This window comes from Puma concolor, chromosome D1 (genome assembly GCF_028749965.1).
Source record: "Puma concolor isolate L17-30 chromosome D1, mPumCon1.1.hap2, whole genome shotgun sequence".
NCBI classification, from domain to species: Eukaryota; Metazoa; Chordata; class Mammalia; order Carnivora; family Felidae; genus Puma; species Puma concolor.
In genome coordinates this window covers 8,831,610-8,858,856 of record NC_141676.1, presented here as the reverse complement: position 1 = coordinate 8,858,856, position 27,247 = coordinate 8,831,610, and the positions used below count along the sequence as shown (strand labels likewise).

The 27,247-nt window shown below is 49.8% G+C and overlaps 3 protein-coding genes across 12 annotated transcripts; 1 reads left to right on the top strand and 2 right to left on the bottom strand.

Moving 5' to 3' along the window:
* Positions 1-92: 92 nt before the first annotated feature.
* BSCL2 (BSCL2 lipid droplet biogenesis associated, seipin) lies at positions 93-12,180 on the bottom strand. 9 transcript variants are annotated; one of them, XM_086677156.1, is made up of 12 exons: positions 12,048-12,180; positions 9,639-9,844; positions 7,903-8,219; positions 6,392-6,473; positions 2,886-3,029; positions 1,703-1,837; positions 1,424-1,521; positions 1,139-1,280; positions 907-973; positions 653-742; positions 472-552; positions 93-334 (listed from the first exon to the last, which is right to left on the bottom strand). In XM_086677156.1, exons 2-12 carry the CDS (start codon positions 9,744-9,746, stop codon positions 186-188), a joined length of 1,413 nt encoding a protein of 470 aa, XP_086533282.1. In that variant the 5' UTR covers positions 9,747-9,844; positions 12,048-12,180; the 3' UTR covers positions 93-185. The 9 variants fall into 9 exon arrangements, with proteins under 9 accessions (XP_086533282.1, XP_086533283.1, XP_086533284.1 ...); XM_086677157.1 differs by lacking the exon at positions 12,048-12,180 and adding an exon at positions 11,706-12,041; XM_086677158.1 differs by lacking the exon at positions 12,048-12,180 and adding an exon at positions 9,975-10,166.
* On the top strand, positions 9,847-11,767 carry GNG3 (G protein subunit gamma 3). Its single transcript, XM_025915639.2, has 4 exons — positions 9,847-9,867; positions 10,238-10,459; positions 10,877-10,976; positions 11,252-11,767. Exons 3-4 carry the CDS (start codon positions 10,878-10,880, stop codon positions 11,378-11,380), a joined length of 228 nt encoding a protein of 75 aa, XP_025771424.1. The 5' UTR covers positions 9,847-9,867; positions 10,238-10,459; position 10,877; the 3' UTR covers positions 11,381-11,767.
* A 4,572-nt stretch (positions 12,181-16,752) lies between the features above and the next one.
* Positions 16,753-27,145, bottom strand: HNRNPUL2 (heterogeneous nuclear ribonucleoprotein U like 2). Of its 2 annotated transcripts, XM_025915620.2 has the most exons (14): positions 26,559-27,133; positions 24,412-24,547; positions 24,044-24,120; positions 23,705-23,844; positions 23,311-23,401; positions 23,101-23,213; positions 22,386-22,649; positions 22,101-22,223; positions 21,599-21,727; positions 20,890-21,058; positions 19,011-19,211; positions 17,848-17,921; positions 17,485-17,592; positions 16,753-17,369 (listed from the first exon to the last, which is right to left on the bottom strand). In XM_025915620.2, the coding sequence occupies exons 1-14, from the start codon at positions 27,097-27,099 to the stop codon at positions 17,292-17,294; spliced, it is 2,244 nt and encodes a 747-aa protein (XP_025771405.1). In that variant the 5' UTR covers positions 27,100-27,133; the 3' UTR covers positions 16,753-17,291. The 2 variants fall into 2 exon arrangements, 1 of the variants encoding a protein (XP_025771405.1); XR_015240773.1 differs by lacking the exon at positions 17,848-17,921 and having other exon boundaries at positions 17,329-17,369; positions 26,559-27,145.
* Positions 27,146-27,247: the final 102 nt, after the last annotated feature.

Sequence of the window (27,247 nt, the reverse complement as noted above, 5' to 3'; positions counted from 1 at the left end):
ACCTCCTCCAATTCGGGGTGGCAAGGAGGATGCCTGGGGAACACAGCATTTCCAATGGCCTTGAATCCATTTCAAGGAGTCAGAGAAGCAGCTGGCATGAAAATAGTTTATTGGGGGAAGACACAGGAAAGGGAAGGGAGTCAGGTGGGAAAGGGCTGGAATGTGGGGACTCTGCCTCGTTCTCTTCAGGAACTAGAGCAGGTGGGCCGCTGTCGGAGACTGCCCACAGAGGGTTCAGAGCTGCCCAGAGTCTCCGGGGCAGGGGCAGGGGCAGGGCCAGGGGCAGGCAGGTTGGCCTCCGTCAGCAAAGCTGCATCTTCCCAAGAGCCTGAACCTGGGCCAGGGGAGGGAGAAACAAAGTTAAACCGGAAATTAACCAACCAGGGGCCCTTCTCCCCCAACCAATGTAATGTCCCCCCTACCCACATGCCACCCCACTCCGCCTGGGCCCCTGTGCCGAGTGCCCCTCACCATCACTGGCCTCTGGCTCCAGCTCCTCCTCTCCAGTCAAGGGCTGCTGATCGGGTTTCTCCTCCTCCAAGAGCTGACCCTCTGCAGCCACAAGGGGAATGCAGAGGTCAGACTGGAAGAGGCTAAAGGGGACACCTGAGGAGGTGTTAGGAAGGAGGATGGGAGAGCTGCGGCACCATACCTGCCCCTGGGGGGTCTTTAGGGCTCTCACCAATGTCCTCTGTGATGTCTGACAGCTGCGTTGACTCCTCCTGGCCTTGGGGCCCTGTGCCTCCAGAGTGGGGAGAGGGCAGGGGAGGGCTAGGGTGGCTGCACCCAGGCGACGCCTCCTCCAGCCTGTCCTCTGACCCTCAGCCCAGCTGTGGAGGGCCTAAAGCTTCACACTGGATAACACAGGAGTCCCCTCTCACCCAGCTCCCCAACCGTCATGCCAACCTGGAGGGTGGGCAGAGATTCTTCGCTGCACTGCCTTCCGGGAACTGTCTCTTTTCCGGATGTTTACCTGTGGAGGAGAAATTAGTGAGCAGCAAGGGTGTGCTTCCCATGCAGTGATCTGGGCCCTAACGCCTGAGCCCCATGACACGCCCCAGCCCGCCCCTCAGTTAAAGAAGGATCATGAAGTTGGGGGGCGGCGGGGGGGGGGGGGGGAGAGGAGGTCCTTTGTGACCTGCAGAGACAAGCGGTGGCGGGGCCAGATGCCCCCCCACACCCACTGCATGTAGCTGAAGAGCACGATGACGCTGAGGAACGTGAAGTTGCTGGCGATGCCGATGAAGGCACAGGTCATCGGGAAGTTGTACAGTAAGTACCTGAGGCAGGAAGTGGGCACCGGTTACTGGAAAGCACCAGCCTCCCCGCTTCCCAGAAATCATTTCTGGGGAAGTTCAAGGCAGTTTCCCTTCAAGACAGCCCCCAGGGGAGCTGCGGAGGCCCCACTCGAGCGGCTCCTCACCTGAGCCCGGTGAAGTGGGCGTGGATGCGGAGGTAGGCTCCGTACATCTGGACGCGCTTGCTGTGGATCTCGATGATCGCGCCGGTGGTCGGCACATACTGCGGAGGGCGGGGCAGCGAGCGTCAGGCCAGGGTCCTGCTGCTGTCACTCTTCCCAGCCCCATCTGAGCCCCACTTGCAGCGTCTGTGGCCGCCCCTGCTGACCGAGCCCAGAGGCTCCTCAGGTAGAACTCTGAGCTCCTGGGGAGAGCCGTCTCTAGTCTTCCTTCGCCCCCCTTACCGAGTTCTCTCTGTATTCCGGGTAGAGCTCCACCTCCAGGAGCTGCTTCTGCTCTGCAAAGCCAAACAGCAGGAGGCTAGAGAAGACCAGTGTGTCAAGCATCTGGAGCAGGTTTGAGCGGTAATGCAACATCACCTGCCGGAGCCAGGGCGAGGAGGGGAGAGGTTGGGGATGGGTACCCCCAGACTGCCACCGCCCTACCAACCCCTCAACCTTCCTCGGGTCCCCTGCTCCCTCATTTTCACTTCCTACCATGCCCCCACCCCCCAAACAAGCCTTGGCCCAATCATTCCAACTGCTTGAGTAACATCCCTCCTCTCCTCAATCCACGTCTCCATTCCAGCGCAACAAAGGTCCCTCTTCTAAGAACTTCATGGGTTAAGCCCAACACGGTCTCTGATCTTTCCCCCACGCAGTTCTACGATCCAGAATAGACCCTAAGTTCCAGCGCTCCAGCTGAAGCATTTTTCCCCGTGTAGACATTCAGAGATACGCTTCATCACGTGGCTCTGTTGACAATTCATGTAAGAATGGAGTCTTGGGGCCTGGGTGGCTCAGTCGGTTAAGCAGCCGACTTCAGCTCAGGTCATGATATCACGGTTCGTGAGTTCGAGCCTCGTGTCGGGCTCTGTGCTGACAGCTCAGAGCCTGGAGCCTACTTTGGAATCTGTGTTTCCCTTTCTCTGCCCCTCCCCCGCTTGCTCTCTCTCTCTCTCTCTCTCTCTCTCTCTCTCAAAATTAAACATTAAAAAAAAAAAAAGAATGGAGTCTAATATTTATTGCACGCCCACCATGTGCTAACAAGCATGGTACATTTCTTTAGCGGACCCTAACTGGTCTCGCTATGGGACCATTACTTTCGTACCCAGTTAATAAGGCTTTGTAACCAAAGAGTTAAAGAAGTAGTCTCTCAGCTAGTAGGTTTCTGAGACAGAATGCCAGCAGACATCCGCCGGGCTCTAAAGAAGCCCATTTTGGCTCCCCTCTTCAGGCTTTGCCCCAAAGCTGGACGTGCTCATCAGATACCTGGGGTGTCTGTCTGGCTTGGTAAACTGACTCCTCTTCCCGATCCTGATGTGTCTGTGACCTCCAGAGCTAGGATGTTTTCTCCTGGAACCCTACCCAGATATTCTGCCATCCGTTGTCATCGCCACACCCTCCCAGATAGGCCACGGACACTTACGGAGCGTGAAGAAGTGGAGATGATTCGGCCACCTCTGGTGTAGCATGAAATGGTGACTAAGAACATGCCCAAGTCTTGATTCACAGGGGACTCTGGCAGCTCAAGCTCTAAGGTGACGCGGTACGGCTGTCCATACATCAGCACCTGCCCAAGGTAGCCCCCATCTCTCTTCAAAAAAATTTGTTTTTAATTGTACGGTCTCTGTTCCACCTCCCCCCATCCCTCCGAATAGGGCCACAATCTCCCTGGTTAGCAGAGCAGGCCTCTCAGGGCTCTCATCCCAGGAAGGTGCTGCCCCCTTGTGGTGGCCAGGTGCCTCCTACTTCGGAGAGCTTCGGCATCTTATGCTTTGGCTAAACCGCTCTCTGCTCTGTTCTGAGAAAGGCTGTGTCACACATTTCTTTTCCAAAAGTGAACCATCCTGTTGCCAACTGGGCCATCTGTGACTCAGGCCTCTGTCCCCGTGAGGCCATCCCCCTGGGCCCAGCCCGCCTTCACTTATATTATTAGTTAACCAAGCACCAACTCCCGAGCCACCTCTCAGTCTCTGTCACTCCAGATCATCTTTGTGTCACTCTGGGTCCTTACCTGGCTTCTTTTGGTGGAACCCTGAGACTCACAGTGGGAAGGCGTCTTCATTGGGATTAACCTCAAAAAGCTAAAGATTTGCCACCAAACGTACCCTAGTTTTTCCTGACCATTCCTGTACTCTTCTAACCCTTTATTCAGCTCTCATCTGTAGCATGACCTCAGGGTGCATATACAAGAATCACAGGGACAAGAGTAAAGTTTCTGTATTTAAGGGAACGGATTTTTTTTTTTTTTTTTGAGAGAGAGAGCGCACGGGGGAGGGGCAGAAAGAGAGACAGAGGATCTGAAGCAGGCTCTGTGCTGACAGCAGACAGCCTAATGTGGGGCTTGAACTCACAAACCGTGAGACCATGACCTGAGCCGAAGTCACACACTTAACCGACTGAGCCATCCAGGGACCCCCAAAGGGAATGAATTAAAAAAAACCAAAACCAAAACCCAACCCATAGTGAATCACCTCCAAAATCCAGATATGATTGAGGGTGTGTTGAGCACTATCACTAAGGTAAAACGTGGAAAACTACTTCTCAAAGTCCTTTTTTATACAGATTCTGCTTTTCAGAATGAAGTACTATCTGTTGGAAAAAAAAAAAAATGGATTCCATGACATTCCTAGCCCCCAGAAGAGGCCTGATGAAGCCAGTTGCTTCGCTGAATTCTTTGCAACATTATAGTATGTAGTTCTCAGGGTGGGTTGGAGGGAAATAGAGTGACTCCTAGCTTATGGGTAGGAGTTTCTTTTTGGGGTGATTAAAATGCTCTAAAATTGTGCTGGTTGCTTAAAGTCTGCATACACTAGAAACGATAGAACTATAGATTTTAAATGGGTGAACTGCACAGTATGTGAGTTATAGCTCAATAAAGCTGTTTCATATATGTTTTTATTTTTTATTATTTTTTTAAAGCTTATTTATTTTTGAGAGAAAGAGACACACAGAGTGTGAATGGGGGAGGGTCAGAGAGAGAGGGAGACATAGAACCCGAAGCAGGCTCCAGGCTCTGAGCTGTCAGCACAGAGCCCGACGTGGGGCCTGAATTCACAAACGGTGAGATCAGACCCAAGCTGAAGTCAGACGCCTAACTGACTGAGCCACCCAGGAGTCCCATATAGATGTTTTTTAAACTAGTAATTCCGTCTAAATAAACATCATCTCCTCCAATGGGATCGATCCACGGAATTGAATGTCAGAATCTTGAGAATGACTCCACACCTTTCTTCACATCTGTCTGCTTGATGGGCAGATTCCCCTCCTGTTCCTCCTTTCCCACCCAACATTCACCCTTCCTTAAAAGGTCTACTTTGAGCCTCTCCCTCCAATCCTTCACAACTTCTTCTGAAATGCAGAATCTGTATCTTACACTGTGCTACTTTATATAATGAACGAAATGATCAACCCGCTTTAATTACCAGGGACTACCCTGATTGGAGTCCCTGATATTGACATCCCCTCACCCTTCATCTTTCCCTTCCTTCCTCATCCAGCAGCCTCACACACAATTGTTTTAGGCTCTCTGAGCCACCATGTGGATCTCCACAATGGACAGCCACACAACTGTATGCACCATTTCAGGTGCAGATGTTCTGTGGCTTTGTTTCTAATTCCTTCTCAGTGTATTCCATTTATTATTATTTTGAGCCACAAAAGCACACTGAATCAATGCCTTCACAGACGACTCTGTCATGATCTCCAAACTCCTTTCCCGGCAGGATTAAAATGAGAAATCTCTGCCTTGCCACATCCAACATTCTACCCCACTACTTTGAAATCTTCCATTTGGGACCCACTCACCTGGGACCCAAGGTAAGTGTTCTTGATAGTGTATGGCTACCTGGGGGTTGACTGGAAGGAGGGAAAGGATACGCAATCTCCCAGGTTACTGTATTGTCAAACAAGTCCAGGCTAGACACCAATCCCAGGGGACCCCAGATGCTAATGCTTACACTCCTCCCTTCAGAGTGACCATTTATTTCTATCCTGTGTAAGTCAGTGTCCTCTCAAGAACCACTTTTAAAAGACACTTTCCAGGGGCACCTGGGTGGCTCAGTCAATTAGGCACGCAGTTGATTCTTGATTTTGGCTCAGGTCATGATTTCACGGTTCATGAGATTGAGCCCTGGGTTGGGCTCCGTGCTGAGCGTGGAGCCTGCTTGGGATTCATATTCATTCTCTCTCTCATTCTCTCTCTCTCTCTCTCTCTCTCTCTCTCTCCGGATTCATATATTTTCTCTCTCCTCCTCCTCCCTCCCTCCTTCCCTTTCTGTCCCTCCCTGGCTTGCTCTCTCAAAATAAATAAACATTAAATAAAGTTCTTAGTAAGTTCGACCACTGATTATTACTAATTATGTTGCTAACGACTCAAAACACTCTGGTCATCAAAAACAATGTTGATGCTCCAAAGGTCCTTTTGAAGTGTTCAGGGATCCTACCCTTTCCAGAGCCTCCACCAGCTTGCCTAATATAAATAGATGCACCCCCATTCTGCATTTCCCAGGGATTCTGGGTTTGTTGAAGTCATACTGGCATGTGGCCCATCTCCTGGCACAGTACCCTTTGTAATGGCAGGTTACACATATTTGTCAACAGTTTCCTAATCTTACATACAGGCTTTCAAAACGCTTGGGAGGTTTCCATCCCAGTCCAGTGACATAGCTGATTGGTTGATTCACATTCACTGCGGCCTAAAACACCTCTAATAGCTATAGCTTGTGTGAAATAATCTGAGAGAGCATCGCTAACATCTGCAGCAGGAAAATCCACACGCTTCAGATTTTACTTTTTCTTTAACCTCCTTTTCCTTGAGAGCCTTCCTCTTAGTCTCCATTACTCAATCCCTGCTCACCAGGTCTTTCTCAAGCCCTCCGATTTCAAGTCTTCAGAGCTCTAATGAAACCTCTCTTCAGCTCCCATACTCACCCGGTCACGTCCACCCTTAGCCAGCGAGACATTGGCAACAGGGAAGGAGCAGAGTAAGGAGGTGGAGGAATCACAGTCAGTCCTAGATGAGAATGGGGATGATACTCTGCTAAGTTAAGAGGGTCTGCCTTACCTGTCTGTACACTTCCTTGGGCCCCTAGGGCTCCCTCTTGTCCCCCATCCCTTCTTCCAGAACAGGCACCCTTCTCTCTGTCAGAGAGAGATGGAGAAGAAATGCAGCCAGGAGATTCAAGACACCTGAATGATTCTTTCATTCTCTTCCTGCCACCTCAGCTCATCTCCTCTCATTAGAGTGGAAATTCTTAAGCAGGACTCCATGGACACTTCGTTGAATAGTTTCAGACTCAAATGTTTCTCAAGACTCATTTGGAGAGCTTCATAAAAATGCAGATTCCTGGGTCCTAGCCCCAGAGTCTGATTTAGTAGTTCTGGTCTGGGGCCTAGTTTGAGGAAAGTCCTCCCAAGGAATCCACAGATGGTCTTAAAGAGGCTGACACTCCTCTCCAACTTGTAAGCAAAATTATACATGGGTGTGCGTATGTATATATACATATGTATACACACATATACACATATGTGTATGCATATATATATATATATATATATACGTATATATATATACACACACACACACATACAGATGTCTGTATGAGCTTTAAGTAAGTCCTACACCCAACATGAGGCTTGAATTTATGACCCTGAGATCAAGGGTCACATGCCCTCCCGACTGAGCCAGACAGATACTCCCTTGCATACATGTTTTTATAGCAGAAAGGGCCATAGCTTTCATGAGATCCATGCCTCCTAAAAGTTTAAGCAGCTCTGAGTTAGAAACTACAGTTCATGATCAGGGACTCAAGACGGGAGAGGGGGAAAATGACTTTGGACCATTGATAACAATGTCCTTGTCAGCATCTCTAGATTAGTCCTATGGCCCATGTTAAGAGAAGGGGAGAGAATTTGGTTAAGGCCCGTAAAATCAGAAGGAACTGAAGTCCCAGGCAAGAAGCAGGACTCTGGGACTTTAGGTACCTAGTCACTTTGTGTTTGCATAATCTCTACTGTGCAGGATTGTCAGGAGTGGGAGGAAGGCAACTTGTTGCTTTCCTAATACGTTCTTTACTGAAGGCTAGCTTAGTTCTGAGATGACTCGAGGGATGCGGTTGGCTAAGAGGTCTAGAGCGGCCCTGAGAGAGGTCTGATCCAACCCAAACAGAACAGACCCACAGAGTGACAGCCTAAAAGAGGGATTTTTTTTTTCCTTCTTTTTAATCAAAGATTTCAGTAACCAGAGGTAGAGCTAGGACCTCAGAGCGCTACCAACCCAGAGCTCCCTCAGCCTTGGGCTGTGGAAGGTAAGAAATCATATAAACACACTGGGCTCCAATATTCTCCTCTGTAAATGAGGGGGTTGAACTGAATAAGCTCTAAGGGCCCTAACAGCAATTCTCTCAAAGGATGACCCCACTTCAGGAGAAGACCCCTCTCACCTGTAGTAGAAATGCACAGGGCTGAGGTGGCTGACTGTCGGCATGTAGGAATAGTAGAAAGAGCCGTAGAGGAAGACAGACACCCAGAGCAGGAGAAGGATGGTACAGAAGAGCACCCCAAACTGCAGCAGCAGCTTGCGGGCACGACCCGCCAAGACGTGGCCCACCTCCTGGGCCCACAGCAAGGCGGGTACTGGTGGGTCATTGACCATGGCAGGGAGTGCCGAGTGTCTGGCCCCAGGTTCAGGCTTTGAGTTCTTAGCTGCTCGGTCACTTGGACGCCACCCCTGGCCATGGGCTGAAGAAGCTGGTGGTTCCTGGAAAAAGACAGAGAGGGGGGAAAAATGGCTCTTTCCCCAGGGATGGTGGAGACAACAAGGACAAGTTTACTGGACTGGCTTTGAGGAACCAGAGATAGCTGGACACAGCATAGACTTTGTTTCATATGGCTTTTCTCCAAATGGCTACGCTTCCCAACCAATTATCCCTTCCCTTTCTTTCGCTGTGCTTTCTTCGCCCCCAGTGCCAGAACAACTTCGCTGAATTTGTCCTCTGGACACCTGATTCTGGGACAGGCTACCTTGACACTCATCCATAGCAATATATAATATACATAAAACGAGCACCTTAAAAGGCTTTTACACACGTGATGACACTTTGTCCACACTGCGAGGTGGCTGCACGGAGAGACTGCGCGACTTGCCTAAGGTCGTACAGCCGCACTGAGAGCCAGCTGCCTAAGTGCCGTCAGAACTGTCTCCCGAGTTTCTCCTCTCCCGAGCGCACAACTGCGCTCGCTCCCGGACAGGGCCGCCCTCCACGCCGGGCCGGGAGTCCTGCAGCCAACGGCCGCTCCCCGCCAGCACCCCTTCCGGCTGGCGGTGGGCGCGGCGCCCGGAGCCCCCACCTAACCGCGCCCCCAGGGAAACCAGCCCGTCCGCCGCCGTAGCTCTGCAGACTCACCAGCTCGCGGGCTGCCGGGGCAACGGCGACAAGAGACTTCCGCCTCCCGTGGCAGCCCCGCCCCCTCCCGCCGGCCGCCTTTGCGGCCCCGGGAGGCGGGACCTCACTCAGGGGAGGAGCCCGGCGCAAGGGGCGGGGTCTGCCGGGCGGCGGGTTTCCCACCTCGCGCTCCGCGCAGAGTCTCTCCCTGCGGTCGGTTACCCAAACCAAAGAGGACAAGCGCCTTCCTTCAGGCCTCAAGATTTGCCCCCACGGCATGCTATGAGTCAGCAGCATCCCCCCTCAGGCCGGCCCTCCGCCCACCTTCACCACCGGCCATTTAAACCCCGCAAAGGGGGAAAGAGGCGGTTATCCAGCTGGCGCTGATTTTTGTCGCCCACAGCTCCTTGCACCTGTAGGCGTCCTAGGCGGAGGGCACTGCCGGCCGGCCCCTATTCACAGCTGTGATAGTATTTCAGCTCCGTGTTTTGTCTCCAGCATTTGGGATCGACATCCTCTGACCCTAACTAGACTCCCTCAGAGTCCCCACAGCGCACCAATCTAGACTAGATCTTGGCAGACGGTACCTTCTATTTTGTACATGACTCTTCACCCCGAATAACATCCCTCAGAGGGTGAGGTCAGTGTACGTCTTTGCATTCCACACAGCACCAAGCACAGCTCTGCAGGTCTGGGAAGTATTCTATCAAACCAATTCCCCCCACCCAAAACCCACCCAGGAAGCCCATCTGTTTCAATAAACACCCAATGACTCTCCCCACAATTCCGCCTACCTCTTCTTTGTCCGATTCTTTGATCTGGTATCTGCACACCTCTTTCCCCCCAGCTTCTTGTTCTTTAGGCATCTTCCTGACGTCCCTTGTCGCCCCTGGATCTTCCATTCGAATCACTTGTGGCTAGAATATGAACTGGTTGGTGATCTAGAAGCTGGTTACCTGTAGCTCATCACATTTTCCTGGGTATAGGGAATGGAGGGTCCCTGGGAAAGACAAGAAGATTCAGGTACTACATGCTATGTCAGAGCCGAGGGAGGAGGGAGGAGGGGAGGGCGACTGCCCAGCTGATGTCAGATTTTCAAATGAGCAGGGTCCCCCGCAGCCAGTACTGACTCCACTGCAGGGGATGTCACAGGTCCAGACCACCCCATTTAAAGGGGGGGGGGGGTGGAGAGTCGGCCTGGGCCTCAGCTCCTTCCAGCTCCTTCGTAGCCCAGACTCAGAATGCCTGCAATGGGGGAAGGGCAGCTAAGAAAGACCGTTAACAGTGGGGGTGTGCGTAGGGGCTGCAGTCAGCAGCCAGGCTCCCCCATTGGCCGGGCAGTTGGTATGCTCCAGTATCCGAGCAGCTCCTTCTAGCATCCTTCATCCTTCAGGTACCAGCGTCTGGGCAGTGCTTGAGCTTCAGGAACTGGGTCCAGCCCTCCACGGACCTCTGCCCTGACCCTCCCCAGTGGCCTTCTTTGTGTCAGCTGCTTCGGCTGCTGCAGCAGATACTTTCAGCGGCAACTCCCTGCAAGGTGGGGCGCCCATCTCAGGCAGGTTTTGTGCACCCCACTGACTACTCCCCAGGGCTGCCACACTGCCTGTGGCTTCAGGTGAGTAGGGAGCATCCTGCTTTTCTCCCGTTGGGGCTCAAGGGGGCAGGTGGGGGTTATGTGCCCTCCTCAACAGGGCGGGGCTCTTTCTGGTTGAGGCTTCCAGAGCTGGGAACACATGGCTGGAAGAGCCAAAAAGCCTTAAATCGTTTGTATGTTTAATGATCTGTGGCCCAGGTCGTGTGGGAATTTGGGGGGTATCTCATTCCACCTTCTCCATTTCCTTAGCCTGGGAAGACAGGGATGGGAAAGGCCCCTGGAGGATGGAGATACGAGAAACAAAATACTGGGCCACATGACCCCAGCCTTGTAAAGACAGATGAAAAATGAACATGGGAGGGGGTTGGTCTTCAGATAAGATTAGGCAGCACCCACCCACCTCCATTATGCTCCGAGCTATCCCACTCTTTTCTCCAGAATGAAAGGGGAGACCCCTGTGAACAGCACTATGAGTATTGGGCAAGCCCGCAAGATGGTGGAACAGCTTAAGATTGAAGCCAGCTTGTGCCGGATAAAGGTGGGTGGACCCTGGATCCTATTAGTTGGCCCACTTGTGCTGTAGGTCCCCAAACCTCAGGTTAAGAGATGTTTTCTTTCCTTGACTCCCTGCCATCAGGGGAGGAGTCTCCGGTTCTGTAAGGGCAGCCGTCCCCTGGCCGCTGTCAGGGATGAGGGAAGAGAATACTGTCTTAAGGAGCCCTAGAGATGGCAAAAGATAACCCATTTGGGGAGGGAGGCTGCAGCCCCTCTCAGGGGATCTGGCTAACCATTCCCCTCCTGGCTGTGTCCCAGGTGTCCAAGGCAGCAGCAGACTTGATGACTTACTGTGATGCCCACGCCTGCGAGGATCCCCTCATCACCCCTGTGCCCACTTCGGAGAACCCCTTCCGGGAGAAGAAGTTCTTCTGTGCCCTCCTCTGAGTCGCCCCGTCCCTCCCCACAAGCTCTTCACCTTTCCTCCTCCTAGGCCCTTCCTTAGGTCAGTAACTGTCGTGAGCCCCTGAGGGTCCCTGCATCCCATCCCTAGCCCTTGTCCAACCCTGTGAGGTTATCTGAAGCACAAGGCTCTCCGTCACCCCATTTCCTCGCCCACTTCGGCCGACCCCAAGTACCCCCTGACTAGGGGAGCCCCCTTAGCTCCGTCCCCAGAAGGGCCGTCCGACTGCCAGCGTCCTGCCGGCTTCTCTCTGTGACCCGCTCAGACAATGGAGAGAGGGATGGGCCGGGTGCTTGCTCTCAGTCTCACCTGGAGCTATCAGAAGGGTAAAGCCATTTGAAGAATAAAGTCATCCAGAGTCTCAGAGGACAGCTCTTGTGTTAGCGTTCTTGGGGAGAGGATCATCAATCTGTAGATCTGGGACTGTGTACGGCAGGTGAAAGGCTTGCCATACCCAAGGAATAGGGTTAGTCAAATCAGTTTAGACACTGTCTAGGATCGGGGACCGCCTGGATTGGGGGGATGGCGGGCGCAAGAGAGCGTCTCGAGTGGAAGAATTTAGTTACACCAGACACTCAGGGGGCCACGGAAAGCATTCACACCCCCGCGCGCGCGCGAAAGCACTGAACGCAAGTGAAAATGAAAACAGACCGAACAGGGCGGCTCTTGGGAAGGGATCTTGAGGGCAGTGGCAGACAGCAGGAACTCAGTAACGGAGGGGAGGAGCTCGGCCCCAGTTCCTGCGAAGGGGCAGGTTTTGCTTCTAAGATGGCCGCGCCCACAGTGGGCCCCTTTCCAAGATGGCCACCGCCATGGGATCCGCGCCAATATGGCGGCCCCACGTCACTGGGTTTCACCGTACAGGGCTTCCGAGCTATCCCCATACTTAAAATGGCGGCCCCAGGCATCTAGAGTTCTCAATATGGTCCCTTCTGTGTTCATCTGGTCTCAAAATGGCTGCCCCTGCCCTCGTCAACTCGATGCCCATTCCTACCCACCCCGGAGTCTCGAAGTCGACGTCTCCCCAATCCAGGTGAAGGCACACGGGTGACTATAAGCAAAGATCGTGGGACAAGGGGAGCCCGGGAAGCACAGCGTAGCAGGCGCTGGGAGCGTGGATCTTGCGAGGGAATCTCGTTTCTACTGCTTGCCAAGCAGAGGATGTCTTTGGAGTGTAAACAGAAGTGTGAGGTCAATGCCCGGCGCCGTTCCTCTCAGGCGCCCTTCCTTGGTTGCCTCCTGGTGTCCCTAGGAGCTGGATAAGCCCGAAACTGTTTCAGTTTGGGCTTCCTGGTAGAGTTTACTATGTTCCCCTTTCCCTCTCAGACCCATTCGGTCACATCCGCTAGAAACAACGTCCCCGCCCCTCGTGTGCCTACCAGCCTTCGTAGTGGTCCCAGCATGCTGTCTGGCCAGATGCCAAAACTAAGGCTTAAGGTCTCACGAGCGCCTCCCAGTTTCAAACTTGGCGGAGGTTTAGAAGCCCAGAATGCTCTTCTAGAAAAAAGCCTTTTCCTTCCAAGGGCGAACATATGGAGGTGGGACCAGGGCCAAGGCAGGTAAGGTAACAGTCCGAGGGTGTCTGCTTCTTATGCACTATCAACATCCCCCAAATTCAGGAATACATCCTAACCGTAGGAAGCCTAGGTCATGTTTCTTGCTGGAATACACTTTCCGGGGGTGGGGGGGGGGGGGGGGGGGAGTGCTGAAGGGAGGAGCCACCCTGAAGTAACAGAAGGGTGACCTGTTTTAGGGATAGCCATCACCCCCAGCTTCCCCACACCCCCACTTCCTTCACGCAGTAAGACAGTAAGCATACAGGAATGCAGAGAGGAAACCAAGGGAATAAAGGGCATTCTACCAGGAACCGAACTTAGTCTCCTACGGATGTATCCACAGGTCCAGGGGCACCCGATGAACTTGGGGCACCTTCAGGAACAGCAGCTTTCCAGCTGCTGCTGAATTTCTGAGCCCGAACAGGCCCTGGAGGTAATCTAATTCATTACCTCATCCTACAGTGGGGACCCTACCCTCATTCTGTTCAGGAGTCCGCTTTAGTTTCTTCTTGGGTGTTTCATGAAAACTCCTGAAAGGATCAAGTCTATTTTAATCCCTGCATCCTGAAAGAGTCTGGCACATAGCTGGCACTCAAATATTTAATGAATGATTGTACTCTATACGCTTAAGTAGCAAGCAATGCAGAGCAGTCACTAAGAACCTTGCTCTTTTTCTACTGCATCAAAGTGTTGGGCAAACTCCAGAAGAGTAAGTGAAAATTTCCACGTAAGTTCAGACTTGGTAAAAAGCCAGAAGTGCTCACTAAAGGTAGTCTTGATAGGAGTTGTGTGTGTGTTGTTTTAAGCCTCTGCTTAATTTTTCTGCACAACTTTCATACTCCTCAGATTGGGGGTGATGGCTGTAGCCCTAGCTGGGGAAAAAGGGGGTTTAAGAGGTTACCAGAGACCAGACGTTAACTATAATTAACCACTAAAACTTATTAATTAGCTCTAACACTGAGTAACTTTAAATATCCCAGAGTATGGGCAAACACTGAAATCAAGGATAGCCTTTATATATACACAGCTGTAGGTCCCTGGGGTCTGAACATCTGTCTCGTACAGAGGGAGGAGTTAGAGCAGGACCTATATCTGTTACAGCACAACCGTTTCCAAACTGGCGTTGTGAGCCTGTAGGCATCTCAGCCTTAATGAGTCCTTGAACATGTATTAGAATTACAATTAGGATCAGTTAGTGCTAGTAATGCAGTGGTGCTTTTGTTAATTCAAGTGACGTTCTTATTCCCCAAAATAAGCCCTATCTAACATCTTCCTTGGTATAGGAAGGCTTTTCCTCCTAAGTGACAACTAATCATTAATAAACTTACTTGGCTCCCAAACGGAACCGGCTTTACCTTGAACCTTAAGCATTTGAGTGGTTTTAGTACAGGCCAAATGGATCATGATTTATCATGTATTTTCTTCTACTCCAGTGGCCCAGGTGCTCAGAAGCAGGCACTAAGGAGGCTAACAATCATCAAGTGAATAGTAGAATCAGAAGGGAGTGAGAGCCACGCAAGAGGAAAGCCAGCCTTGGTTGGACCCAGTACAACTTGAGGAAGCAGCACCAAAAATCGGTCAATCCGTCCCCCCCATGACACACTCCACCCCAGTCAGTGCAGCCACAGGAGATAGGGTGAATTCAATCCAAATGGTTATTTATTCTAAAACTGGAAGCTACGGTGCCTACATTTTTGCCAGGATGTAATGAGAACAGGGGAGGAAAAAGTTACAGATGTAAACAATGACACAGTTACATTTTTTTTTTTTTTTTAACGGTAAAACCCTTTTTTACTGGCCACTTCCAAGAATGCTTTACAGGTTGTGCAAAAACATTTACAGGCTCCATGTGGTGTTTGTTTTTCTCACAAGCATTTCCATCTACAACAACTACAAAAGACGTCTGATAAAACACTAAACAAGTCTTCTAAGGAAAACAAGGCTAGGGATCCCTCTTGGTAAATCCACATTTTCCCCGTAACATTTTTTTTTTTTTTTTTTCCACAATAAAAAGACAGAAACAAAACCCAGACATCTACAGTTGCTGCAAGGGATCTCTTGGGCTAAACCAACAAGGATGTGGCAGTTTCACTCTCCATCCATCAGAAAAACAGCGTTTTTGTTTTTTTTTTAAAGATGACTTTCTGGTGTCAAAAATTAACAGCAAGTACCTTCCCCTGACTCCCCCAACCCCCCCAATCGGCTTAAGCTCTTTGCCCCCCACCCCGGCCCTGAGGGCCTAGCACCCCAAAACCATGTGACTCTAAAAAGATACTATTCGCTGGAGGACTGAACATTTGAAAAGGGATGGCAACTTCTGCCTCAAAATTCAACTTACTGTTGTGACATAATCTGGCCCTAAGGGAATTTCTTTGGGCTCCAGTTTTTGCCTCCTTGCCTTGACACTACGAGCAAAGCTCTCTCAAACTCTCTTAACGATAAAAGTGAGCGGGTTACAGAAAGGTTCATGCAATCACTTCACTCACTGCCTCACACAGATCCATGATGGCACCACAAGGAAGCAGGCGCCAAGAGAAAGGACATTGTTAGGAGCAAGCAAACTTCCTTCGCGCCAGCACCCCTCTTCCAGCCTCAGGGTCAGAGGTACTTGTAGGGCAGAAGGGTGTATCGGGCAGGGGGTGACCAGAGGACCAGATGTGGGCCTGCCTGCCTAGGGAAGGGCTGCATGGAGGTATCAGTGGAGGGAGGGAAAGGTCAAATCTCAGCACAGAATTTTCGGCAGAGAACTGCCCAGGGGAGGAAATGGACACATCGTCTGGTAAGTAACACAACGCTACCCTGGGTCTTCCCTCACTAGCAAGTGCTGCAATACATGGTGTGTGCAGAGTAAGTTCTAGGCTGACAGAATGCTGAGCAGGAAGATGAATGAAAACTGAAGCTGAATGTCGAAAGAGCATTCTCATGTCCCACCCATATTCTCGAGCCCAGCAACCTGAAGCTGTTCATCAAGAACTGGGAGGGGGTTGGTAAAGTTACAAACAAACACTATCCCAATAGAAGTCTCTCGGCGAGAGGCCTCTGTGGGGACATGCAGGGACAGCACCCCCAGACAAATCCTGTTTCAAGATGCTGGGAGGGGGCGCTCCCTCTCCATGCACACATTACACGCACTCACATTCTCGCTCTTCCCAAGTTCAGCAGCCCCACTCCGAGCTGCCTCCCACCCCCCCCACCCCGCCCCCCGCCCCCCTCCCTCCCCTTTCCTATTCACTCTCTACCTGTGTATCAAAAAAACCAGTAGGGCTCATGCCCTCCACACTGTATAAAATAGTTGCTATTCTCAGCACCTGGGCCTGGTAGCCCACACCACAGGATTCACCTATATACATCTCCTGCTGCAGTGAAAAGAATCCTGCTTCGTTTCTGTGTGAGCTGAAACCCTGAGAAACGCTCCTTCTCTTGCACTATAAGAGGACAGATGCTCTAACAGAGATGATTTCAGGGACTTCCTGCCTGTCTCAAGTTTGGAAGACAGAGTAGAGACTGGCAAGTCACAATCTTCAGGCTGAGGGCTTCGATGCCCTTCTCCCCCAGGAGTCTATGGAAACTCATTAACGGGTACATGGAAAGTGCCGGCTATTCTGCCCTGCAATCACGAACGGTCCCCGTGCCTCCTTGGCCTGGGAAGCCTCCAGAACGGAGCCGCCCGACGGGTGGTCTTCCAAGCCTCAGCCAAACAGCACGAGGCACGGGAAAGGGGAGACAGGGACGCTTTGGCCTCCCAGCCCACCAGACCGGATATCCCAAGAGGGAAAGGTCAGTAAAGAAAATACAAACGGTTAGTTGGTGCAAGTGATTGAGAAGAGCCAATCGTTTATTTTCACTGCCCCGGTCACAAGTGCTCCCTCTGTCCCCACTCCTGCCTGCTCCGGGGAGAGCGCCCTCATGGGCGTCCCCGCCCTCTCCGCACCACCTCCTCCGCTCTCCCTTCCTTGGCTGCCAGTCCAGCTGCCTTAGAATGTCAGAAGGGTGACATTTTTAGTTCTTTTCCTGTCCAACCGCAGGATACAGGACAGGCAGCCCTAAGTGCCGCTTTCTGCACAAATGTTTTTTGATTACAAATATCTAACTAGGTTTGAAATGTTTTATAGAATAAGACAATATTCTTTTCAACAAACTTTTAAAAAAAATGTACAGTTTTGTCGTTTCCACCTCCCCCCTCCCCTGCCCCTGCTTGCGCACCCTCCCCCCCACCGCCCCTCCCCGGCAGCTCAGCCCCACCCGAACAGCCCCTGTTTTCCTTGGTTGTGTTTTGGGGGGGTGCCTGGCACCCCTAGAGATTCAGCTTCATGGCTGACAGGCGAGCATGACAGGGGCTTCACCGATACCCTTGGTAACCGTAGTAGTTCCTGTAGTATCGGTCTCTGTCCTGGGGGTGGTAGTAGTAATTCTGCCACTAGAAGAGAGGGGAAACCCCATCACTCAGAGCCACAGCTGGCCAAGCTCGGAGAGGCAGGACACTCATTCCTCTAGTCCTGCCACCCCCGCCCCCATCCCCAGAGAATACTCACATCCCGATTGTACTGTCTGTAATAGTCTCTGTATCTGTTGTACTCATAATCCCGCCCGTAGAATCGATCATAGTCTCCCCTGTATCGATCGTAGAAATTACGGTAACCCTGAGAAAGGAGAAGTGAAGACTGGTGGGCTTTGGGCGTCAGGATCCACTGCCATCCCGTTTTGAGTGAGACACACATCAGAGCTTGACATTATCAACAGGCTTAATCTTCCCAGAATAAATTCTTCCAGAGGAACACATTAAATGGGCAAAACCCTAAGCCCTGAGAAAACAGCCCAAACCACTCTGCTCCCCCAAGCCAGTAGGAATGGCCATCACAACCCAGAGGGAGGAGCAGAAGGAGAGCTGCACTCACCCCTCTGTTTCCAGACTGCCCCCAGTACTGCTGCCCGTAGGCCCGGTTGTCGTAGCCTCGGCGCTGCCCGCCCACTGGAAGAGAAATGGAGAGCGCGCTCACACAGCTGGCATGGGGTCCTGGCTCCACGTCTGAGTGGAAATCAAAAAGTCGGAGCCAAAGGCAATTCTGGGGGAATAGGAAGCCTGTTTCTGTCAGGCTCACACGGTGGTAATTAAGGCACCAGCCAGGAGCTTTTTAAAGAATCTGAAGGGGGGGGGGGTGGGCAGAGAAATAGAGACACAAGAAAACCAAGCCACCTTGCTTTGGAACCTGCCCAATTCCTGCAAAACATTTAAGATGGCAAAAGGACACATGGCAGAGTTAGAAACAGGAGTAAAAACTGCCATTCGTAGAATCACGGACTTTCAGTCTTGGAAGGGACCCCAGCTATCCTGTACCCCAGACCCATTATTTTATGCGAATGAAAAACAAAGTCTAAATAACAAGCTCCTTAGGGCAGAAACCTGGTATTCCCAGTGCCTGGCACACGGCAGACACTCAGAAGCTTTGTTGACTTACACACACACACACACACACACACACACACACACACACACACACATTTTTAAGGTCAAGTGAATGCACACTGTGGGGTTAACTGACAAACTAGATAGACATGCAGGAGGAAAGTGAATTCTACTACTAGCTTAACTTACTTTGGAACCCCCCCAAATTACTGAATAATGCATTCACTTTCTGGTCTGCACAGCTGGCTTGATTCAACAGACAAAAGCAGCAAGAAAATTCGGGTTGGGAATCTAACCTCACTGCGTAAGTCCTGAGGACATACTGGAAAAGCGAAGCATGAGGTAAAGTGTGGGGCTCGTATTTAATAATGAAAAAACACCTGCACGGGAAGCTTGCGCAAACGCTTTTCGAGGACACAAACATTTTTGTTGAAAAGTAACTCCCTTTTGCTGAAGGATTATGGAAGAAGTGCAAGAAGGTGGTTGGGGGGGGCGGGGGGAAGGACACAGGAAGCATATGCTCCTATAATATAGAAGGTACTTCCTCATTGTCTGGGACTGGACTTGGCTTCCTTAGCCTTTCCTTGTGGCTCCTGCTGTGCGCAGCACAAAGAACAGACTGAGGCAGGGGGCTGGCAGGTCCCCGGGACTCACCATAGCCTTGGCCTCGGCTTCGGTTCTGCCGGTTGCGCTTGTTTCGGTTGTTTCGGCGGTTTGTCCGCTTCTCGGAGGGGGGCAGCAGCTTCCTTGCCTCCTCCTTGTACTTAGTGACGATGGGCTGAGCTTCCTCCTTCTCCAGCTCCCCGTAGGTCACCTCATCCATATAGTCGCATTTTTCAGGCAGAGAGAAGTTGGCTGCAAGAGGAAGGGAGAAGCTTATGGGAGCTGAAAAGCACATACACATGCAAGATCTCACCCCGAAAACCCCGCTGTAGGAAGAATGGGATTTTCTATGCACATGAAGGTGCTGGGTTCATACCCACTGGCTTATCAGAAGTTTCCTCTGAACTGTAACAGTCCCAAGCAAAGGGCTACTTGCAAATTAGATTTACCAGTTCTCAAGTGATCCATAATAAATTAACAGTGAATTGGGTGAAAGTTTCTTATCAGGACAGATGAAGGTAGCTAGAGGCTAAAAATAACTGAGGAAATTTTGGTGTTGGTTAGACAACATGCTAAGAGAGACTCCATGAGAAAGTGACCCAAACCAAAAAGCATTTACTCATCTATATGAGGAGAGAACAGGAGACAAGAGTACAAGTGGCCTCATTTACCACTTGTGCATGATGGGCCAGCACATTAGCCAGTCTCTAGACATCAAGTTCTGAGGGTGAGTCCCAGTGGAATTCAGCTCTATGGGGCTCTCTTGACCCTTAGATGAATCCAGTCAGCCCTCAGTTTTATAAAACTGAACTAAATTCCTCCAAGGACCTGAATCAGTTATGGACTGGCATGGTTCATCCTGAGTCAACTTGGAGAATCCAGCTCTTAGATGTGTAACTAGCTCCCATGCCTGGGCATTATCAGAAGTTAAAGAGCCAGGAGCCGAGCAGACAGGTGGGATGACAGAAGCTAAAGGCAGCAAAGGGGGAAAAAAATCACACTCTAGAGGGAACAAGGGAACAGCAGGAAGTGGGATCAATCAAGATGGTTAATTCTGCCTCATGGAGATGCTGCTATAAGGCTTTGTATTATATTAAAAACTTCAGGCACACACCAAAAACCGAAACAAAAAAACAAGCCTAACGTGATATTAGAAATCAAGACATATTGATAAGATTGTTCACTCCAAACTCCGCCCCCCCCTTAAGATATAAATTCAATGAAGACAAAGCTTCATTTAATTCACTATTCCCCTATGCCTAAAAGAGTACTGGACAAACAGTGAACACCCTTGAAACTTACTAAATGAATAATGGAATCAACAAAGCCTCGGCTTTGAGTTTTAATCACCCTGTGGTCAATCACTACCTCACTTTTTGTATCTTCCCTGGAATGAATCAAGGAGTTACTGCTGGGGCGCCTGGGTGGCTTAGTCGGTTGAGCGTCCAACTTCGGCTCAGGTCATGATCTCACGAGTTAGAGCCCCGTGTCAGGCTCTGTACTAATAGCTCAGAGCCTGGAGCCTGCTTCTGCGTCTCCCTGTCTTTCTGCCCCTAACCCACTCGCATTCTGTCTCTCTGTCAAAAATAAATAAACATTAAAAAAAAAAATTAAAAAAAAAAAAGGAGTTACTGCTTCTCCAGTTACTCTCCTCATTCATTTACCTACAAGTGCTTCCTTGATTTACTCTTAATTTACCATTAGTTTACTCTTTGGATTACACTTTTATTTCTCAGGTAAGCCTTATGTCCCACACGGGACTCGAACTCATGACCCTGAGATCAAGAGATGCATGCTCTACCGACTGAGCCAGGTAGGTGCCACCAGATTTACACTTTAGATGGGGAGAATCGCTCCAAGTGCTAAGAGGCCTTGGAAAGGTGTGCACTGACCAAGGACAGGCTCCCTAACTTGTGTAACATTAGCCCACCTTTCATCTCCAGCATTATAGACTCAGGCACATCATCTCCCTCCACTTCCTTCCTCAACTCCAGCCTCTTCTTCCAATCTTCCTCATTAGGAACAACCACCACCACTTTTCGACAGAAAGTCTTGAACAGCAACAGCTTCCGCCGTTGGCCAGAGTTGTACACGTTACACTAGGGACAGAAAGAACAACAGATGTTTCAGGAGTAAAAATTACCACTCATATTCACTTACTGAGCATCTTTTACAAGTGAAGCAAGAAATTAGGGGTCTTATAGACACAATTTCCTCTAATTCTCCAAACTCTATATGACAGGTATTACTCCGTTTTGCACATCAAAAAAACTGAGACTCAGAGACCAAGACTCGTCAAAGGCCACAAACCTAGTTAAGTGGTGGAGCCAGGAATCCACACAAGCTCCACCTCTGTTCCCATTGCCTCTATTATGTGTTTTATAGTCTGGTCCATATACTCTCTGGTAAAAACACAAATAAAAAGGTATCCCTGAATTCCAAAAACATTATGACTCAGTCATATAACACAACCACTCGGTCATACTTAGGGAACCTGTTTCTGATCCTTAATTCTGTCTCCCTCTACATACGCACCCCGCTTGGACTGTAAGCCGTTTTACCAGATTAAATAGATGCCAAATCTTTCATCTTTGGACCGTCTGTAAAATCAGGTTTCTTGTCAATGTTTTCAACGATACCTGATCAAGAATGAAGTTCCTCTTTGTCCGGGAAGCAATCTGGACCAGCTTACTAAGGCACTGGGAGGCTTGCTGAACTAAAAGGTCTCTGCTTTTGGGGTCCATCTCTGGCTCCTCAAGCCCCTTCATCTGATGAGTTCAAGAGGAAGTGAAGAGAAACACAAGAAGTTAAGCAGCAAGTTAAAACCCAAGAGTCACTGGTAAATGCCACCTCTTTTAATGCAATCAAAGCTATCATAGCTATTCATAGCATATCATTCCTATTCCTCAATGCTGTGAATGCATGCTGTCCACTCCCTAAGAGTCATTTCCATCTTGATCTGGATATGTTCCAGGTTTTATCTGCTTTGAGAAATCTGACAACACAGCAAAAAAAAAAAAAAAAAAAAAAAAAAAAAAGCCCTAAACATATATTAAGACCAACTCCACCAGGAAAGGGTTATAGGCATTTACTTGGAACCTCCAGAGCAAATACCACAGCTCACCTCTCCCAGCAACTCACCCTCATTTGACTGATCACAGTCTCAGCTCCCAGGACGTTGTATCTTTTCTCAGGGTTTTCTTTTGCGTATTTTAGTGCCCACTGGGTCTTTCCAGATCCAGGGAGTCCAACCATCAGAATCACCTACAAGTAAACAGAACCAGGAATGCCATGAAAACTAAGTGAGGGTCAGGTTCATAAAGCCCAATTTAAGAACATCATCACCTGCCCAGTCAGGTGAAGCTTTAAGAAAAGTCTCCAAGCCAACCATTCCAAAGCATAAGTTTTGCACACCGTTTGGCATACCTCACACTGATCTATTGTCTTGGGAGGGACTGCAGTGCGCACACGCTCCTCGACAGGCACAGCATGGATGAACACAAACTCTTCCGGTGGTGGGAAGAAGGGCTCCTCCTTCTGACCAAAGTTTAATTCTACAACACAATTTTTGCAGAGGACATGGGGTAGGAGGGCCCGTTCTGCCAGGGATTCCTTGTTGATCCGGAATGCCACACCTAGGTCTTCTCCATTCTTGGAAAAGGAAAGTTCTACTTCTTCAGCCTCAAAATTCTACAGTGACAACAAACAAGAGCATTCAAGACCTTACAGGAGTTGAGACTGATTAAATCTTGCAATTTAACCTTTAAAAAAAAAAAACAACAAAACTCAGACTGCTAAACACAACTAAGCAAACAATACATCAAATGCATAGAAGAGTGGGGTGCCTGGGTGACTCAGTCGGTTAAGCGTCTGACTTCGGCTCAGGTCATGATCTCGCGGTTTGTGAGTTCGAGCCCCACATCGGGCTCTGTGCTGACAGCTCAGAGCCTGGAGCCTGCTTCAGAGTCTGTCTCTCTCCATCTCTCAGCCCCTCCCCTGCTCATGCTCTAACGTTAAGTAAACGTTAAAAAAAAGTTTTTTTTAAATGCATAGAAGACAGCAGCTGTTAGGAAGCAAGTTGAATTCCCAGTGCCCTCTACTCACTTCTCGCTAAGAATCCACAACTTTTAGGAGCACTTACAGCAAAGCAGCCAATGACATCATTCTCCCCAAAACTCTGGCCAAATTCCTCAAATTGCCCATTCTCTGCCTTGAGTCCTCGTCCATCGAAACCATAAGAGAATTCATCCTCACCTAGAACAGACAGCAAATTAGTTACCTATACCCAAATTTCCCACGGAATAAACGACACGGCAGCAAACGCTAACGATTCAGTTAAAAAGAACGTTACCAAGCTGTGGACGGGAAAAATCAACAGACCATCCAACTCGAAGCAGAGAAACCTCTGTGCAGCCTTCTTTCATTGGGAGATTCTGGGTTACCTGGCCAAGTCAGAAAAGGAACTCTCAGATACTCTGACCAACTCAGGAGCAAAGTCTGAGCTGGAAAGACAAGACTTTTGTATCAACTGAAAACAACTGTCACAACTCAACATCAGAATACCAGCTATCAGTGAACTTAAACCAAAGCCATGGGGGTCAATTTGTTGGTTGCCGAAGCTAAGGTTATCATTCAAGTGTGGTGCCTTTTCTGCATTAATAAAATACTGGGGGGCAGGAACCAGTACATAGCAGTTTAATAAATAATTTAATAAACAAATGGTCTTAATAAGCTGTATACACTACCTTGGCCTCAAAGCAGACTTTCCCCTTTGTCACACCATAAGTACTCCTTGCCCCAGACCAAAGGGTGGGGAACTTCTCTGAGAAAAGCGGCTGCCCTCCATAGCGGTCTTTGCTCACTTGAAAATGGAGATCCGAGGTATCTGTTAGAAAGAAACAATCTGTTTATTCCAAAGCCCAACACTTGAAAATCATCAACAGAACGCAAATCTACCCAGGTGTCAAGAACGGATACAAAGTCTCCTATTGCTAAATCTCTTAAAAATTGCAGGCCATGAAGTTTTAATCTCCAAAATCACTTTGGGTTGGTTGAAAACCCCAACCTGTCTGCCTTATACATACACGTGTCCAGGTTCACAAGAGTTTGATCCTCCTCCTCATCTTTTGCCTCTTCTTCAGGGGGTGGTGGAGACTTTGAGCTATAGGTATGAGAGAAAAGCAAATACGGTGTATCCAAAGCCCTCTTCTTTGAGGGGTGTCTGTATCAAGTCTTAAACTATCAGTGAATATAAAATTCCAGCAGACAGCTTCTATCAGCAAATGAGAAAAGAGCAACAGGAGCTTTCAGAGTGGATTCAATCTGAAACTTACGCCTAGAAAAACCTATTGCATTTTTAAGCCACCCCTCTTTCCATACTCTCCAATCAACATCAGGTAAATAACAAATCAGAGCAGACACCCCTTTCAATGAAGGGGACCGTTTCCCTCACCGGCTGTGGTAAGCCTCCTCTCGGAATTCATAGTAAGCTCGGCCATGTTCATCCTTCTCATCCCGCTGTCTCTTTACCCCCCGCCGCTCACCATCTGAGCCTGCTGGTTTTGACTTTTCACTATCTTGGTCATCTCCTACAAAAAGGAGGGAAAGAAAATCAGTTTTCATCTTGGAGCGTAGAATAAGCTCAGAACCAATAAAAACTAAAGGGGCTGAGTAGCTGTCTAATCAGAATAGCCAGGTTCTTCCCACTGCATCCACAGAACGTTTTATTTCCAAAGATCATCTTCCTGTCACTGGCTGATTATTTCATAAGAAAGAAAAGAAAAGAAAAGAAAAGAAAAGAAAAGAAAAGAGAAAAGAATGGAAAAGAAAAGAAAAGAAAAGAAAAGAAAAGAAAAGAAAAGGATGGATATTATGGGCTAATTAGTCAAGCAGTAGATAAAAATTGGACAATTTTTGCATTCTAAATTTATCTGCTTAAATCAGGTCAAACTTGCAGATTTTCCCACCAATATGACGTTTAAAAAAATCCTCTAAGTCTTTAAAGAATTTCATAGGTTAATTTAATTTGGACTCTTGATTGTCAGGTTTGGATGTAAACTAGGCACTTAATACACATTTTCCAACATTTTCCCACAGCTTCATGATACAGAAGCCTGAGCGTATGTGTCTTTTTTAAAGAGTTTGCCTTTCCAGCTTTACAATGCACAGCCATCCACAGCTTTTACTTGTACAGCAAACAGACTCAGGTGCATATTCACAGCTGTATTTCTATCATGGAATTTTTTTTTTTTTAACTGAAGGTTGCCAAGAGCAAACCATTAAGTCACAAGAGACCCATAAATAATACTGCATCTTTACTGCACATAATTTGGGGTAGAAAGGTGTTGTCGTATATTTAGCAACATTCTCTGCAAGAGGGAAAAAAACTGGAATTTTTCTTCAAGCTTTTGTAGTTTGCAACATTAAGGTTTTTAACAATAATTTCCTTAAAGCAGTCCTTTATCCCTCAACCTTTTTTATCTTCTATTTGGGATACACACGAAGTCAAAGGTTATGTAATGGGATTTTTGTTCCAGGACACAGAACAAACAATCTGCAACTTGCATGTGACTGTCTTAGAAAGGGTTCCAATTATACCATGATTACTAATAGCAGCCTAAAAAAATGTATTGTAAGAATTAAGGCACCCCACTACACAGCAAGACTTGGAAGCACCTCTAGTTTTCCTGCCTACTCTGACAGATAATTACGGATTTGGTCTAACCAACCAATCACTTCAAAAGAAGAGAGAGAAAGGTCACTAACTCCCTGGGCAACTCTACACACTCTCTTCCACGAGGTTATTCTGTGAACCCACCAACAACTCAATAGTTCCAATTCAGGAAGTCAGGGACCTAAAATTTAAAAATGCTTTAAGTGCACAGCCAATCCACAAATTTGTCCATCGGCAGACTCAGTGGAAAAATTCAAACTTAATCATAAGAATTCAAGCAAGGTAAAACATCTAGCCAACTGGTGTTAACTAACTTACTCTAAACGCACTAGATTAAGACTTTCCTTCAATAGTTAACTATTAAACTCCACACCCTCAAACCACAGGCTGCTAAAGCAGGAGCAAGGTTAGATTTTCAGATTCACTGTGTGGCTCAAGCGCCAGTAATGTGATGGAGCGGACTTTGGCGAACTTAGCCTATTGCTTAATATTTTTAAGGCGGAAATACCAACAGGTAACCCAAAGGCCAAAGCCTCCAACAGTCCTGTCTGGCTGTCCCCGCAATAGCCAATTTCTCATCGCATTCCCGCTTTAGAAAAAGATAACCAATACGGCGGGAGACTGCTCCACAGGTAGCTCACAAGCAGTTCGCATGCAAAATCGCTCACTTCCATCCACCACCACCAAGGAACCAAGTTAGGCAGGAAGCTCCCTCTTGCAGAGAGGGGGGCCGCCAGAGGCAGTCAAACCCTCCAGAAAGGTGGGTAGAGAATGAAAGCCACCTCCCCTGGGGAGAGAGTCCCACCAAAAGGCGATGGGAATCTTGCGCTTTCGGGCAAGCGAGAACAAGGAAACGGACCCCGCGGTGCATGGCTGACTGCTGGGTCGGGGCAGTTTGGGGCCGGGCTCCGCTACCAGCTCCTCACCCTGTTCCTCTGCGGCCTTGTCACCCGGAGCTTCGGATCCTGGTGTCTCGTCCCCGCTCCGCTCCTCCGGCTCGTCTTCCTCCCCCTTGCCGGTGCCCTGCTCTTCGCCACCATTTACCCCACCTGACCCGGCCGTGGCCTCCTCTGCCGGCTTCTCGGAAGCATCGGGCTCGGCCGCGGCCTCCATAGCTGCCGCCTCCGGGGGCTCCGGCGGCGGCTGCGCGGCCTGGCCCGAGGCCTGGGCAGGAGGTGGCTCTTCGTCCTCGTCCTCAAGCAGCGCCTCCTCGTCCTCCTCCTCCTCTTCTTCGTCCTCCTCCTCGTCCCCGCCCGGGCCACCGCCCGACGCGGCCACAGGCCGAGGCTCCGCCTTGCAGGCCCCGCCGGGCCCGGCCCCGCCACCGCCGGCCTCGTCCTCGAGCATCTCGGCGTCCAGCGCCTCCTGCAGCCGCTGCGCCAGATCCACCTTGAGGCCGCGCGAGTCCAGGCCCCGCCGCTGCAGCTCAGACCGCAGCTCGGTCACTTTCAGCCGCTTCACCTCCATCGCCACCGCCGCCTCCTCCGCCTCCCGCCGCCTCCTCCCCTGCGAACCGTCGACCGAGCCCGACCGCGCAGGCGCCGCCGCCGCCCGCCTCCGCCTCACGCGCCAGCACTGAGCCCGCGCGAGCGAGCGCACGCACGTACGCACGCAG

Bases quoted from the DNA above. Each gene is read 5' to 3' on its own strand.
- BSCL2 (XM_086677156.1), bottom strand. From the start codon at position 9,746: ATGGAAGATCCAGGGGCGACAAGGGACGTCAGGAAGATGCCTAAAGAA. The intron at 8,220-9,638 runs GTAGGCGGAATT...GTCTTTTTCCAG, and splicing joins AAGAATCGGACAAAGAAGAG to GAACCACCAGCTTCTTCAGC. The intron at 6,474-7,902 runs GTGAGAGGGGTC...ATTCTCATCTAG, and splicing joins CCTGTGCATTTCTACTACAG to GACTGACTGTGATTCCTCCA.
- GNG3 (XM_025915639.2), top strand. From the start codon at position 10,878: ATGAAAGGGGAGACCCCTGTGAACAGCACTATGAGTATTGGGCAAGCC. The intron at 10,977-11,251 runs GTGGGTGGACCC...GCTGTGTCCCAG, and splicing joins CCAGCTTGTGCCGGATAAAG to GTGTCCAAGGCAGCAGCAGA.
- HNRNPUL2 (XM_025915620.2), bottom strand. From the start codon at position 27,099: ATGGAGGTGAAGCGGCTGAAAGTGACCGAGCTGCGGTCTGAGCTGCAG. The intron at 23,845-24,043 runs GTATGTATAAGG...TCTTTCTAACAG, and splicing joins TCTTGTGAACCTGGACACGT to ATACCTCGGATCTCCATTTT. The intron at 23,214-23,310 runs GTAACGTTCTTT...TGTCTGTTCTAG, and splicing joins TTTTTCCCGTCCACAGCTTG to GTGAGGATGAATTCTCTTAT.